The sequence below is a fragment of the Notamacropus eugenii genome, chromosome 1 (assembly GCF_028372415.1).
Source record: "Notamacropus eugenii isolate mMacEug1 chromosome 1, mMacEug1.pri_v2, whole genome shotgun sequence".
Taxonomy (NCBI): Eukaryota; Metazoa; Chordata; class Mammalia; order Diprotodontia; family Macropodidae; genus Notamacropus; species Notamacropus eugenii.
The window spans coordinates 11726325-11741219 of NC_092872.1; the positions used below are offsets into that span (position 1 = coordinate 11726325).

General features: G+C 44.8%; 1 protein-coding gene across 6 annotated transcripts in view; it reads left to right on the forward strand.

The window, feature by feature from the left end:
- NBEAL2 (neurobeachin like 2) overlaps positions 1-14895 on the forward strand; it is a 154009-nt gene that overhangs the window by 89875 nt on the left and 49239 nt on the right. For 5 of the 6 annotated variants that reach the window (XM_072653420.1, XM_072653417.1, XM_072653390.1 and 2 more), the window contains 7 exons: positions 152-238; positions 3661-3744; positions 5106-5204; positions 8338-8951; positions 9697-9829; positions 10878-10997; positions 13380-13716. In XM_072653420.1, the coding sequence (XP_072509521.1) occupies positions 152-238; positions 3661-3744; positions 5106-5204; positions 8338-8951; positions 9697-9829; positions 10878-10997; positions 13380-13716 (1474 nt within the window). The remainder of the gene's footprint in view (positions 1-151; positions 239-3660; positions 3745-5105; positions 5205-8337; positions 8952-9696; positions 9830-10877; positions 10998-13379; positions 13717-14895) is intronic. The other variant, XM_072653402.1, reaches the window with a different exon arrangement.

Genomic DNA, 14895 nt, shown 5'->3' on the forward strand with positions numbered 1-14895 from the left:
ACATTCTAGGAAAAATATCGACAGCCAGGTTTTCTGCTATAACTCATTTTCTGTCTCTCTCCTTTTTCTGCCTTACCTCCTCCCCATCCCCTCCCCTGCTTCTCCTCCTCTTCCTCCTCTTTTCACATCGGCCTGTTGCTCCTTCCGCTAGCTCTACCTGCGGGCTAGAAGCCCAGTGGCCCCAGAAGGGGGCAATGATCTCGCCACTCAGTTACTGACCGAGCTCGATATTCAGAAGGTACTGCTTGATGTGCTGGTTCGGGCTTCCTGGGGTAGCTTCGGGGCCGCCTAGAGATGCCAGCACCATCCCCCACCCCCAAATCCTGTGTGCCCCGCCCCATGCTAGCAAAGCAGAGAAGGCTTCATGGTGGTTGCAGTTGTCTATCCTCTTTGCCAGGAATACAACATGAGTGCTGAGTTCGAATCCCTTACCGGTCTGTTCTCAGGGGCTAAGGAGAACACAAGTGGAAAAATAAGAGATAGAGATGTCAAAGGAAAATGATGTGAAATAAAGGACAGAGATAGGTGAGAGTCAGATTGTGGCAGGCTTTAGATCTTAGGCTAAGGAGTTGTGTTTTATGCCAGATTCCATAGGAAATCACTGTAGACCTGTTGTCTAAGAAGTCTACTGAGTGGAGGATGTACATTCTAGATCAGTGGAATGAAATCCCTGTCTATGTAAAGTCACAGATCCCTTGAAACAGAAGAATTCTTTGTCCTCAGGGTCATTATAATACTGCCCTTGTTTCTCAACCTCAAGGGGCACCTCTGGCGCTGCCAGGATGCTTTTTCCCATTGTCTGCTCATGGTGTTCCAGCACCAAAAATTCATCATATATGCTTTCTGGATCCCTGGTAAGCTGGGAGTAATGTTCTCCTCTCAGCTGGCACAGATCTAGGCCCAGCACAACTTAGAAATTTTAGGAATTATATTTGCTTTAAAACAAAAACAAAACCAAAACCAGTCACCTGGTAGCCAGTAGGATCCTAAGCCATCTCTTTGCACTCATTGTGGCTGGTCCTTCACTGTCCCTGGGCAATCATACTTGGAGTCCCTCTAGCTTGGTAGGGTTTACCAGGGCATAGCCCCCTGCGACACTATAAGGCAATGAATGGATCAGGACTTCAGTGAGGAAAAACTCAGTCTGTCAGTGAGAATGAGAATAACATATGAAAATACGTATAGAAGTATTGTGTCATACGTCCCCAAGCCTGGTAAACGTAGTAGATTCTTGATTAGCCCTTGCTTTGGGTTGTCTAATCCCTTCCATTCATCGACAACATATGTGTGGAGAGAACAGGCTCGTGCCTGTAGTGGAATGAGGACTGAGCTCAGGGTGAGGAAACCTTACCTCCAACATTTTCTAGCTGGCTGACTTTATCACTCGAGTCATTTCACCTTTGTGCCTCAGTTTTTCTATTTAACTCTAAAATAGAGATAATACTTGTGCCAACAACCTCACAGGGCTATAAATTGTAAAGTGTTCTTCTTGCTATGAGGCAGAAATGACAGCCTAATATGTGCACCTTCAACCTGTGTGTGCATGTGCGCCCATACACACACACGCACACACACACACACACACGATCCTACTTTTTTTGAGGACAGGTGAGGTCCTGTGGCTACCAGATTGGGTGCCAGGTTCATTTGCCCTCCCACAGGACCCTACTGCTGAGAGTATTTCAGATTAGATTATTAGCAGGAAAGGACAGGATGAAATGACCCCAAGTTGAGGGTGGTAGGTCAGCATTAAAACCCAAGGGAAGACCCTTAATCTCTCCCAACACAAGATTTTCTCATGGCCCCTGGGGTGGGTGATTTCCAGTGCTGGCATCCCCAGTGTGGGTCTGGTGGTGGCTGGTGGTGTGTCCTGGCCATGCATGATGGTGAATGAAACTGGTTTTCCTTCCAGATTCCCCTGGTCCTCTCTCTGTCTGTTCCTTTCCCTGTTAACCATCCTTCATGTCCCCAACTCCAATTATGTTCTAACCTCAACGCCAAGTCATACGTTCACAGGAACTGGCTTCTGGGGTCAAAAGCATCTCAGGTTGGTGGATTATTGAATTGTAGAGTTTCAGAGCTAGAAGAGCACCCAGTCTAACCTCTGAGCAAGAATCACCTTTACAGCATTCCCAATAAGTCTCCTCTGGTGAGAGGGAGCTCATTGCTTCATGAGGCTGCCCATATCCCTTTGTGACTACTTGAATCCTTAGCAGCTTTCTCCTCATTGAGCTAAAATCTACCTTTCTGTGATGTCTCCCTTTTTGCTCTTAGTCCTTTGCTCTGAGGCCAAATGGTACAAATCTGATCAATCTGTCTGGCCCTGCTGAAGAAGTCATCCAACCCCTTCCTACTGCCCACTGCTTCTCCTGCTGTTCAGGAGAAAAATGCCTTTGTCTGAAAAATAGGAATCTTTCTCTGTCAGAGAAGACACTGTTTGTGGGAGATGGGAGCTTATCAGTGGCCAAAAACTGGATTCAAATCCAGCTCTGCCATTTGTTAACAGTTTGATGTTGGGCAAGTCACTTATCCTAACTGGGCCTCAGTTTCCTTGTCTGTAAAGTGAGGGGGTTGGTTTAAATCTTTTTAAGACCCCTTCATCTCCAAATACCTATGAGTCTGGGGAGTCTGGATCCCTTTGGAGTCTAAGATATTATTAACCTCACAGAAGGGTTGACTAGGAGGGAATAGGTGAATTTATTAAACGAGGTAGTAGTATTGGCCTCTCAATTGGGCTCTTTCCCCCAAGCAAGGCAGCATCCAACAAATTTCTTAAGATTGAATTGAAGGTCATGATAATGAGAGCTCCCCACTTTTGGCCAAATTCAGAACCTACTCTCCATTTCTCTATCCTCCCCTCCCTCCCCATTCCCTTGCTTGCTTAGAATCGGTGGAGGAATCAATTCATATACTTCTTTGATTGTAGATAAGATCAGCATACTTTGGGCAGGATGGAGAAGGGTGTAGGGGAGGGTATTGCAGGAGAAGACAGAAGTCCAGAGAAATGGGAACTGAACAGAAGTCTTGGGGATAGGGAGAGTCAGAACCCTTCCTGGAATCAAAGGTCTGGCTGACTCAGGGAAAGAGTCTCTAGTCTCCCACTAAGCCAACCCACAAATCCCAACCTCCCCATTTTCCCCTGGTACTTCATTGCCTATGTGTTCTGAATCCTGGTGGGAATTGGTCACTGAGCATGCGTGTGGCACCAAGAATTCCTGGATTACTACCGAAACACCTGGTCCTATCTCTCAATCTCAGCCCAATGATTGCTCCTGGCAAGGGCTTCAGCATCAAGGTTCTGTGGGTCATGGCTGCCCTATCCCATGGATACCAGACCTCTTCAGTCAGCACTGAGCAGAAGAAGGCTTTGGATCTGCAGAGGACCAGCTGTTTCCTTCCTGGACCCAGCTGATGATCTGAGATGACTAGGATGAGAAGATAGGACATTGGACCTTAGTGCTCTCTCCCCCGGGAAAGTTTTCAGAAAGTTTTCCTTTGTCATCCTTTATGGGGAACACACATCTTCTCCTTCCACTTCATAATCTCCCAATCCCCCAAAGACTTTAGACCCTGGGGACCAAGTGACTGGATAAGGAGGGAGCAAAGAACTCTGTGAACTCCTAGTCCCTTACAGTTTAACTCCTTCTCCTTACCCTGAAGGTGCTGGACAAAGACACTGATGCCATTGCTGTCCATGCTGTCAGGGTGCTTACTTCCATCATGAGCAACTCTCCGTCTGCCAAGGTAGGGCTCTGATGGGCAGGACAAGGCATGGGAGACATCTTGGGGTGCTTCCTGTAGCTGCTGAGCAAGGAGTAAGGGTGGGGTGGACTGCAATGGGCTACGGGTGCATAGTGAACAGGTGCAGCAAGGAAGAACTGAGAGTATGGGATAGGACAGAGATATAAGAAAAGTGTTAGCACAATCAGGGAGGCAGAGCACCTTAGCATTGGGGCTTATAAGGGAACAATTGCTATCATTATCCATAAAGAAATCTTACCCAACTTCTTCCTACTCTGAAGCTGTGCTTGTATTCCTAAATAGAACTTTATACTATGACTGACTGTTGATGGGGGAAGAGAAATAGATGAGACCTCTTGATGTCAGAAAAGTAGATCACAGGAGTTCTTTCTGGTGGTCCCATATGACTTTCCTTACCTGTTTAAGTTTTGTATATACCTAAAGGGTCTTGTGTGCCAGGCTTCGTTGTAAGCCACCTGAAGTCTTGGGCACAAAAAATAGAAGGATGTGGGGCAGTGTTGACTCTGTCGAAAGAGTAGTTGTATTTTTGAGTCCTTCTCTGTTTGCTCAGACGTCTCTGTGTCAAGGGACTCTAAAAGGGGTATAAGCAGAGCTAAAGATCTAGGACCCAGTTATTAATCCAGAAACAAGATGCATTCAGATAGCAAAGCATATAATGGACAAGAAGACCACGTAGTCAGTCAAAGTTGAAAGAGTCAGACAGGTCTCAAAAGTCATTACAAACCATGAGTCTTCTTAAGAACTAAAGCTGGCCAAAAGTGGAATGGCTTGCTCAAGATTTGGTTGTCTCCTCCTTTTTTGAGGTCCTCAAGTCTCAGAGGCTGGACAAGTACTTGTCAGATAAGTTATAGTGAGGATTCTTTCATGTATGGACTCAACTAGATTAGGGCTTCTTTCACTTTTTCCACTTGTGACCCCTTCAGTGCTTCTTAAACTGTGGGTCACGTCCCCATATGAGTTTTCTTCCAGAGGTTTCTTCCAACTCTCATTCTCTTTTTTAAAAAATTAAATTATTTTATTAATAAAAATCTCCTTTCAATCTCCCACTTTACTCTTTTACCACTGGGAGTGGGGGAAGACAAAATCTTTGCAAAAAAAAATATGAATAGTTGAGCAAAACAAATTCCCGTGTTGGCCATATCTCCCCACTCCCCCACCAATATCGTCTCATTCTTTACCCAGAATCCATTACTCCTCTATCAGGAGGTGAGTAGCATGCCTTCTCATTAGCCGTCTGGAATTAGGGATGGTCATTTGCATTGATCAGAGTTCTCAAAGAGTTTGAAAGAGTTCTTTCAAAGTTGTTTTTCTTTATAATTTATTGTATAAACTTGTTCCTTCAGGAAGTGTTTAAGGAGAGAATTGGCTATTCCCACTTGTATGAGGTTCTGAAGAGCCAGGGTCCACCCACTAGAAGGCTTCTCCAGGAATTGCTCAACATGGTAAGAAAATGGAAATGGGGAAAGGGTTGGAGGAATAATGAAGTTTCTATTATCAGTCAGACACTGATTAGTCAAATTTGCAAATTTTCTGTAAGTTTAATCTGAGCTACCTTGTCTTGTCCAATTTTCACCAGTCGCTGAACTCTACCTGTATCCCAAATAGGGCACACATGCAGAATTTTTACAAGATGAGGGTGGGTGGGAGTGGTCATGTGCAGTGGTTGGCATCCAGAGAGTATGCATTTAATGTCTCTGTGTCTCTGTCTTTCCCACCTTAGATACTGCCTGGTTATAATGAAGACATCTGTTTCTTCATTCAACTATCCATTCATTCATTTTTCTTTCATTAATTAATTCATTTAATCAGTGTTTATTCAGCACCTCATATCTAGGGTTCCTTAGAAGCTTTTAATAAGTTAAAATTGCATTAATATTTCATATATGTATATATTGTATGTATACACACATATATAATACATATGAATAGATAGATATGTGTATGTATTTAATACCAGAATTGAGACTTGAAATCTAAGAATCCTAGTCTGGTGCCATATAATATAATTTTTGTAACATGACATAAACAAATTAATTATCTTCCCTGGCCCTAGTTTAGTTTCTTCATCTGGAAAATGGTAGCAGCCTGAATGGAGGATTCATATGGATTTCATTGAGGCTGGTTTTGTTTTCAGGATGGTTTTATGGTTTAGTCAAACACATACTGGATTAGGACTCTAGAGACCTGGTTTGTAATCCTGACTGCTACTCTCTGCCTGTGTGACCTTAGAGAAGTCACTTTACCCATACTGACTTCATTTTCCTCATCGGTAAAATAAGAAGGTTGGACTTGATGACTTCCAAGGTCCCTTTGAAATCTGAAGTCTACGATCCTATTAATAAGAAAGTTTTACTTGTCAAATAATATTGAACTAATTCACCGAGTCTTTTGAGTTGAGGGAATTTGGTTCTATGGTGAGATAGCATCCCCACTAGTGTTTCTGCTCATCATGGCTTGACTGACTCACAGACCATCTGAGCTGAAAAGGAGCTTATGCAACATGAGAGGGAGGAGGGATCTTATTCATTCATTTAAAAAACATACTGTGTTTAGAGACCTGTGCTGGAGGAGACATAAAGGTTAGATAAGATACAATCCCTGTCTTTGTGAAGCTTATAATCCACTAGGGAGATGAGACAAAAATGAGGATGACATTTTAGTGCATTAGAGGGGTACAGAACGAGGTATCCATGGTGTGTCATCATTACCATTCGGATGGAATCCGAAGAGCTTCCCTGGTTGAAGTGGCATTTGAGTCAGGCTTTCAGAGACAGAGAGAAGTCTGACTTAGCTCACCATTCTTCTGCCAGTCGTCTGGGTTTCTGAGCTCAGTACCGTCCTTGACTCCTCTCTCTCACATACCCCATCCCCATCCAGTCATTTGTCAGATCTTGTTATTTTACATTCATAACATTTCTTCTCTCTCTCTCTCTCTCTCTTCTTTCAAGTCACACAGCTTTTTAAATTTGTTTTCTTGCTTCAAGTCTCTCCCCAATCTAGTCCAGTTACCAGGGAAATTTTCTTTAAGTTCCAGGTCCCTATAAAATAAATTCTAGTGACCCATCAAAACCTGCACCCAAACCTTCCATTACAGCCTTGTTACATTTGCTCCTCTTCATACATGCTCTGGTCTAGCTAAACTAGCCCTTCTCATGAGCCCTAAGCCTGGAGACAGGAAGATGTAAGTTTAAATCTGGTCTCAGCTGCGTGACCCTGGGCAAGTCACTTAACCCTGTTTGCCTCAGTTTCCTCATCTGTAAAATGAGCTGGAGAAGGAAATGGCAAACACTCCACTGTATCCCAAATGAGGTCAAGAAGAGTCAGACACAACAGGAATGACAACAACAGTTATTATTAAGCACTGTTTCTTATCTCTTTGACTTTAGATGGACTGTCCGTTAATACCTAGAATGCCTTCTCACTTCAAGGCTCAGCTTCATTTTTGAAATGAAGCCTTTTCTTACCTCCTCTGGCCACTAGCGCCTCCCCATCCCCTCTGCCAAAAAAAAAATCATCTTCTATTGATTGATGGTACCTTTGATATGTATGCAATACAAGGTAATTTAAAAAAATCATCATATGCACAAATCTCCTAGCTAGCTTGTAAGCTTTGTACTGGAACTATTCTTTGGCTTCCATCCTCCATGCCGATGATGGCTGATTGATTAGTTGATCGCTCTCTCTGTCTGAAACCTCAGGCTGCTCTACAGCTTGGCCTGGCACACAAGCCTCATCTCTGCTTCTCCTCACCCATCACCCTGCAATAGTGCTCACACCTCAAGGGGTGCACACCCGTACTAGGCAAAAATCTCAAGAATACGTGATCTCCACAACCACTCAGCTGTCTTCTTTCTCCCTTTTTCTACCGTGTCCTCTCTTCCTCTTCTAACACTATCAGACTCTATAGTGCTCTCTAAGTCACTGTGTGGAGGACTGGCTTCCAAATAAAAGCCAAGCTTCTCTCTCCATTTGTACACTAGGTGCAAGTAGCATCGAAGAAGGAGAGAGGCTAGTGTCTCCCTGAGGGCTGTTGTCACTGCCTTCTACCACCACCCCACCACCCCCAGCTCACCTTCTCTGCCTGTCTTACAGTGTTAGCAGTGTCCCCGAGCTCTGACTTTGTGACTAATCACCTCTCGTTCCTCATACTTTCCTCTAAATGCTGGGAGAATTGTGACACTAATTCAAAGGCTAGTGACATGCTCCCTTTCTTTTATAATGCGCTCTCCAAATTAATCAAGTAAAACCAACTGAAATCCAAAGAAATTAAGTTCCTGCTCTCATCCCCAAGACTGGTTTCTCAAGACTGACATGAGGATTAGAGGCAAAAATGTTAGAATTGGTCAATGTCTGTGCTGGAAAGGACCTTATGGACCATAGGTCTTATAGACCATGAGGTCTGGCCTCTTCTTTCTACAAATGAAGATGCTAAAGCCCAGAAGGATGAGCTGCCCAATACCATATAGCTGATAAGTGGCAGATACAGGATTTGAGTCTGGACATTTGGACTCTAAGTCCACAGTGTCTTTTCTACTCTACTGTGCTGGGATTAACTTTTTTTCCCTACCCTGACAGGCTGTGGAGGGGGACTACAGTGCCTGCCCACCCCTCCCCATTCGGAATGAGCAGCCCCTGTTGATTCTGGCCCAGTGGCTTCCAGTCCTGTCCTCTAGTGACCTTCAGGTGTACCTTTCAGAGAGGCTCCGCCTTCTGTGTGATGGGGGCCCTCTTAGCCGCACCACGTGTGTGAAAGCTGGCCTGGTAAGCTACCTGTTGGAAGCGCTGGGAACGGAGCCAGCTCTGAAACGTCAGGCGGCCGAGCACCTCCTAGAACTCCTGCAAGCCCTGGGGGGCGTCTCCCTTAGGCCGGCAGAGCTGAGGTGCCTTTTCCGCCTGCTCTGGACAGAGCCAGGCAAGGGTGCCCATCCCTACACTGCTGCTGTGATAAGGGCTCTGTCAGGAATGGCCCGTCAGAAGGGGCCAGAGCGGGCCCTACGCTACTTTGACCTGACACCCAGCATGGCAGGCATTATGGTGCCTTCTATTCAACGGTGGCCGGGACCTGCCTTCTCCTTCCATGCCTGGCTCTGCCTTCATCAGGAGCCACCCACCCCCAGCCTCCAAAGGGGAGGATCCTCCATGTTCCCCTCTGCTGGCCCCCCACAGCTCAAGAGGAAGCAGCTGTACAGGTAAGGGGGAAGTTGGTGGGTGGTGGTGATCTGTGCCCCATGACAGCAGGAGGAGGAGGAGGAGGGGAAAGGTGCTTTCAGAACTTAAAGTCAGGGCTGGACAAAGGGAATCTAGAATCGTACTGAATATATTTCCTAAGATTTAGAGTTGGAAGATGTCTCAAAGGCACAGAGCGGGAAAGAGGCCTGGAGAGAAATGCCCAAGGCCGCACAACTCGAAAATAACAGAGATGGGGTTACAGCACACATTCTTCACCTCTAAATCCAGAGCTTATTCCCCTAACACTGTCAAGTCATAGGACCAGAATTTGAGTCCCAATTACTTACTACAGGTGTGACTTTGAGTAAATCCCTTCTACTCTCTGGGCCTCAGTTTCTCCCTCTGGAAAATAAGAGGGTTGGATTAAATGATCTCTATGATCTCTCGCAGCTCCAAATCCTATGATTCTTTGACAGGAACTGTGTTTTCTTTCATCTCTGTATCTTCCCTGGTTCTAAACACAGTGCCCTACACTTAGGAGGCATATAATAAGTGTTTGTTGAATCAGATTCAGGGTGGTAGATAGGGGATATAATTATGTGCTTGGGTGGCATGTGGGCTGGTGGATCACGAGTGGGAGGGCATTGGCACCGTTGCCTTGGATGAACCAATGCCCCAAGGCACTGGTATCCATACGGGCCACCTCTCCTGCTTACCCTTTCTGGGAAGGGAAGGTGACAACAGCCCACGGTTGTCCCCGCCCAGCTTTTTCACACCCAGTGGTACAGGCTTTGAGGCCTTCTTCACACCTGCTGGAATGTTGGTGGTAGCTGTGTGCACCAGGAAGGAGTATATGACAGTATCGCTGCCAGAGTTCCCCTTCAATGATTCTGCCTGGGTGAGCAGGGATGTGCTGGGAGGTGGAGAAGGTGGAGTTTATACCCTCGCCATTTCTACCCCCAACCTCACCTTCTCTCTGTCTCTTCCTTCCCGCCCTTTCTCTACCTTTCCCCAACCTGTCTCTGTAAGCAATCTTGATAAACTACTGAGAGGAGATTGGGAATCATAATGTGGGAGAGTGGAAAGAGCCCCAATCTTGAAGTTGGTGTACTTGGGTTCACTAGCTCTGGAACCTTCCCAAGTCACCTTGTGAAGTGCGAATGTCTGTTTACTCTTCTGTGAAAACAAAGACATTACCATTCGACCTTCTAACTTTGAGGGGTTGTAGTGCAGTTTTAAAAACTTTAAAGTGCTAGGTAAAAGGGATCTGCTATATATCAGTCATAGAATGTCAGTGCTGAAGGGAATCTTAGAGACCTTGAAGGTATGGCTCTGTATTTACCCAATAGAGTGTAATCTGGCTGAGAGCAGGGCTGTGATCGGTTCTGTTTCTACATCCCTGACACATTAGGTGTTTAACAGTTGCTTGAGTTGAGTAGAACTGCCTTAACTGCCCACATAAGTTATCTTAGCCTTTCTCACACTCCATTTGCTTCTTTGTTAGATGAAGGTAGGAAGCTAGGTTATTTCCACAGCTCTTTTCAGCTCTGAATTCAGCAGCAATTTAATCTGAGTCTGTCATTCTGTAAATAAGTCACAGAGGGAAAGAGACAAGGTCATTCAGGAGAGGAGTCAGGTTTCTTGATTACTGGGCTAGTGACCTTTCCTCCATCGTGGGGACTTCAGTACCTGCTAAGTACCCAGCCCTGTATGAGGTGCTGTGGTGATAGGATAATGTAGGGCTTCCCCCACCTTGGTAAACCCTAGTTTGCTGAGGAAGATCCTGTAGCCATCCACCTCCTTTTTCAAATGGAAGAGACAGATGTCCTGGGATAGGTGGCAGAATGGGGACTTGGTAGAATCAGGAGTTGTGGCCCAGCCCCAAAAACCTCCTGCTTCCCAAAAACAGAACACAAGAAATCTGATGTGAAAGGTTCTCCTTTCAGCACAGTGTTGCCATCATCCACGTTCCTGGACGCCGACCCTTCAGCCAAAATTTGCTGTACATCTATGCTGATGGGCGGCTACTGAAAACAGCCCCGCTCCGATGCCCTTCCCTCAATGAGGTGAGTGTTGGGTTGGGGGAACTGGACCACCTACTTCTTCTTGGCCCCTTCTCCTAGTGGATCATGAAGGCAGATGCCCTTTGAATTCCAAGTAGCTAAGGGTGTGGGAACAGGTTTGAAAAGGCAAGGAGCAGGTCTTTCCTCTAGCAGCCTGTCTTCAGATACTACATATACCAGACAATCATGCTGTTTTCATGATATTACCAAGATATTTCAGCTTCTATTATGGACGTAACCCACAGCCAAAGCTCTCTGGGCTTCTCAGTAATTTTTAAGAGTGTAAAAGTTTCCTGACACCAAAATGTCTGAGCACTGCTGCTGAAGTTCAACCCACTTTTGTAATTTTTAAAAAAAAATCTAAATTCTGAAGTTAACAAACACCAAATAAAACGAACTTTTCCATATACTTAGTAGAACAGAAAAAGAGAATTAGTTATACGTGAAATTATGAATTTCTATTATGTATAGCTTTTCTTTTTAAGTATGTAATAAATTTAAAACATATATAATGAATTTGGCATGTAACCCATTCATTTTTACCCAGAAGGAAACTGAGGCCCATGAGGTTGTGACTGGTGCACAACGAACAAGTGACAGAACTAGGACTAGACCATAGATCTCTTAGATTCAGTCCCTAGCACTACATGGCCACCTGTGCCCAGCCCTTTGCTCTGTATCACATGGATACTGGCCAAAGCAAAATCCTGGGGGTGTCCCTCCCCTCCAGCTGATTGTCCGTGGGCTGCTTCTGGTTGTAGATGTATGTTGGGAGTTCCCTGGGAGGTACAAATATCTTCAGTCTGCTTTGCGTCCCCTACTACTGACCCCAATACCTCTGGCTCTATTTAGACCTAAAGGACACTACCTACCTTCCATTACCTAGACGCTGTAGCTATTGCAAGATGTCCCAGCAGAATTCCTGATCCCTGTCCTTCATAGACAGAAGCAGCGTGATGTAATTTAGAAGTTCTTAGACTTTTTGGTCTTAGGATCCCTTTATATAGTTTATCCTTTACACAAAAATTATTCAGGATAAAAGAGCTTTTGTTTATGTGGTTCCTATATCTGTAAACATTTACTGTATTAGAAATTGTGTTATGAAAATAGTTTTGACCTCACAGACCTCCTGAAAGGGTTTGGAGACTCAGAAGACCACACTTTGATAACCACTGGTATAGTAGAAAGTATACGGACCTGGGCATCAGAAGACCTGGGTTCCAGTTTTGTCTTGGGTACTAAATTGCTGTATGACCTTGGAAGAGTCACTTCTCTTCTCTGGAACTTAGTTTCCTTGTATCTAAAATGGGGCTCATAGTACCTCCAGTTGTTAGGAGCATGCTTTATAAACCCTCATGTGTTGCAGACAGAAAAACATTTTACTGTTCTCTCCCTTTGCTTTTTTTCTCCTGACTTGTTCCCTAAAGGGAGGGACACCCCCAAGAGTCTTATAATAGCTGGTGAAGACAGATCAGTCTGCTTCATCCTCCCCCTCCTCTGCATTTATGTCTCAAAGGGAAGGGCCTAAGACCCTCCATCCTGGCTTGCATGGTCCAGCAGCTGGCAGTTATAGTCATATCAGCCTCACCAAGGCCCTTCTCTAAAGAGAAGGTAGGGGACCCAGAGACTGGGTCTAGCCATTCATTTATCTTAGCAAACCTTAATTAGCCACTTTTGGTATACAGAGAACTATGCTAAGCACCAGGAAACTCAGTGGGGTTGAGTTTGGGGGACGATATATAATTTAGGCAAGAAAAAGACGCACATCTCAAAAGTTTAGAAGCAGATTTCCAGAAATTTTGAAAACTAAAAGTTTTGTGGGGAAATTTGAAATATATCCATACTGCTAAAACCTCCTTTCTAAATCTAAAATCATTCTGTTAGTATAAGAACAATTAAATGTGTTAAGGATAACTGTTTATAACATGACCCATTTGGGTATATTTAGAGCTCGTAGAATCATAGAAGTCAGAACTGAAAAGCCTAGAAATGTTTTTCTATGTGTACGCATAGGGGCTATATTTTTTAATCTATATTCTTAAATTCTTTAAACCAGAAATAAAAGAGAAGAAAATGTTTTTTTCTCTCCAGTTTTTTCCCTTTTATTTCTTTTGTTGGTCAGTGTGGCACAGTAGGAAAAGTACTGACTTTGGAATCAGAGAACATGAGCTCAGATTCCAGCTCTTTTACTGCTACTCTGCAGATCTCAGTTTCCCCCCCTGTAAAATAAGGGGGTTGGACTAGATAGTCACTAAAGTCCTTTTCAGTTCTGACACCCATGATCCTAGGAGCTTGAGATGGGGTTTGGTCTGCACAGACTCCAGCCCTCACCCATCTCTGATGTCCTCTCTCTCTCTTCTTGTCTTTGTCTGTTTTCTTTCCTAGACCTTCTCTTCCTGTTGCATTGGCTTGGCTGGCCAGCGAACCACCACAACCACCACAGGCCCACCCATCTTCCCTGGTCCAACCCACCCACCGCCGTTGCCATTCTCTGCCCACCCATCCCTTTCTCGATCTCAGTCCTTCCCTGCCAGCATGTCTTCTTGGGGGCCCAGTGCCAATATGGTGGGGCCTTCACGGGAGGGAGGAGTGAGCACCACTCTGGCTGGGAGCCAGGACACCGAGTGGGGCAGCCCTACCTCCCTGGAAGGCCAACTGGGCTCTGTTGTCATCTTCCATGAAGTCCTTCAGCCAGCACACATCAGAACCCTTTATACTTTAGGTATGTAATTCTAATGTCCCCAGGAGCTGGAAGGAGGGAAAGGGGGTTGAAGATAAGGGCTCCTTTCCACACCATCTTCAAACACTAAGGACCTCCCCCTTCTTGGGCAGGTGGGAGAAGGTGCTTTTGTTCCATACCATTCACCAGACTGGGGACTGAAAAGTCCAAGCTATTCAATTAGATCACAGCAGGACAAGTTGGAGACTAGAGGCCTGACTTCTGATTGACTGAAAATGGTTTCTTATATCACACATTCAACCAAAACTTACTTAGCATTGTGCATGTGCTAGGTGTCGTAGAAGCGGGGGAAGGTCATAGAGGTGAATGAAACATAACCTTTGCCCTCAGAGATTTTACTAGCTAGTTGGGAAGTGAGGCATGTGTGTATCATCATGAAAATTCAAAAACAGGAAGTCAGTGAGTGACAGCTGCCAGCTTAATTTGATTCAACATGTATTATGAAGTGCCTACTATGTGTGAGGCCCCATTCCTGATCACTGGGAATAAAAAGGACATTCCTTGCCTTCAAGTTCTAAGAACACAGCAAGGGGAGGATGCAGATTTGTGCCCATGTAAGCACAGTTCAAGATTGCATTGAAAGCCATCTTGGGAGCGAAGGGGAGAGTCCACTAAAGTGCACTCGGGCTTTCACTGGGGCAATCCGGGAAGGCTCCTGAGGGGAGGTGACCCTTGAGTTAGGGCTTTAAGGAAAAGCAGGATTTCCACATGTAAGGATAAAGAGAAGACAAGCACCCTCCGGTCACTGGGGGCAGGGGAGGGGGTGCCCTATATCAGTGATTATTACCCATTGTCCATGTGACCTTAGGCAACTTGTTTCTCCTTTCTTAGCCTAGGTATCCTTATCTGTAATATGAAAGAATTGGACTCAGTAATCTGTAAAGTCTTTTCCAATTTAGCCAGAACCTGGTGTATATATATATATATATTAGGTGCTTAATAAATGCTTTATCTATCTATCTATCTGTCTATCTATCTATCTATCTGTCTATCTATCTATCTGTCTATCTATCTATCTATCTGAATCCAATGATAAGTCACTTAAGGGTGAGAACACTCACCCTCCCTGCTGATAAGGCCGTCACAAAGAAAGTGCTTCCTAAACTTTAAAGAGCTAGAGAAATGTGAACTGTTACTATTTGCTGTCTATGATCACTATCA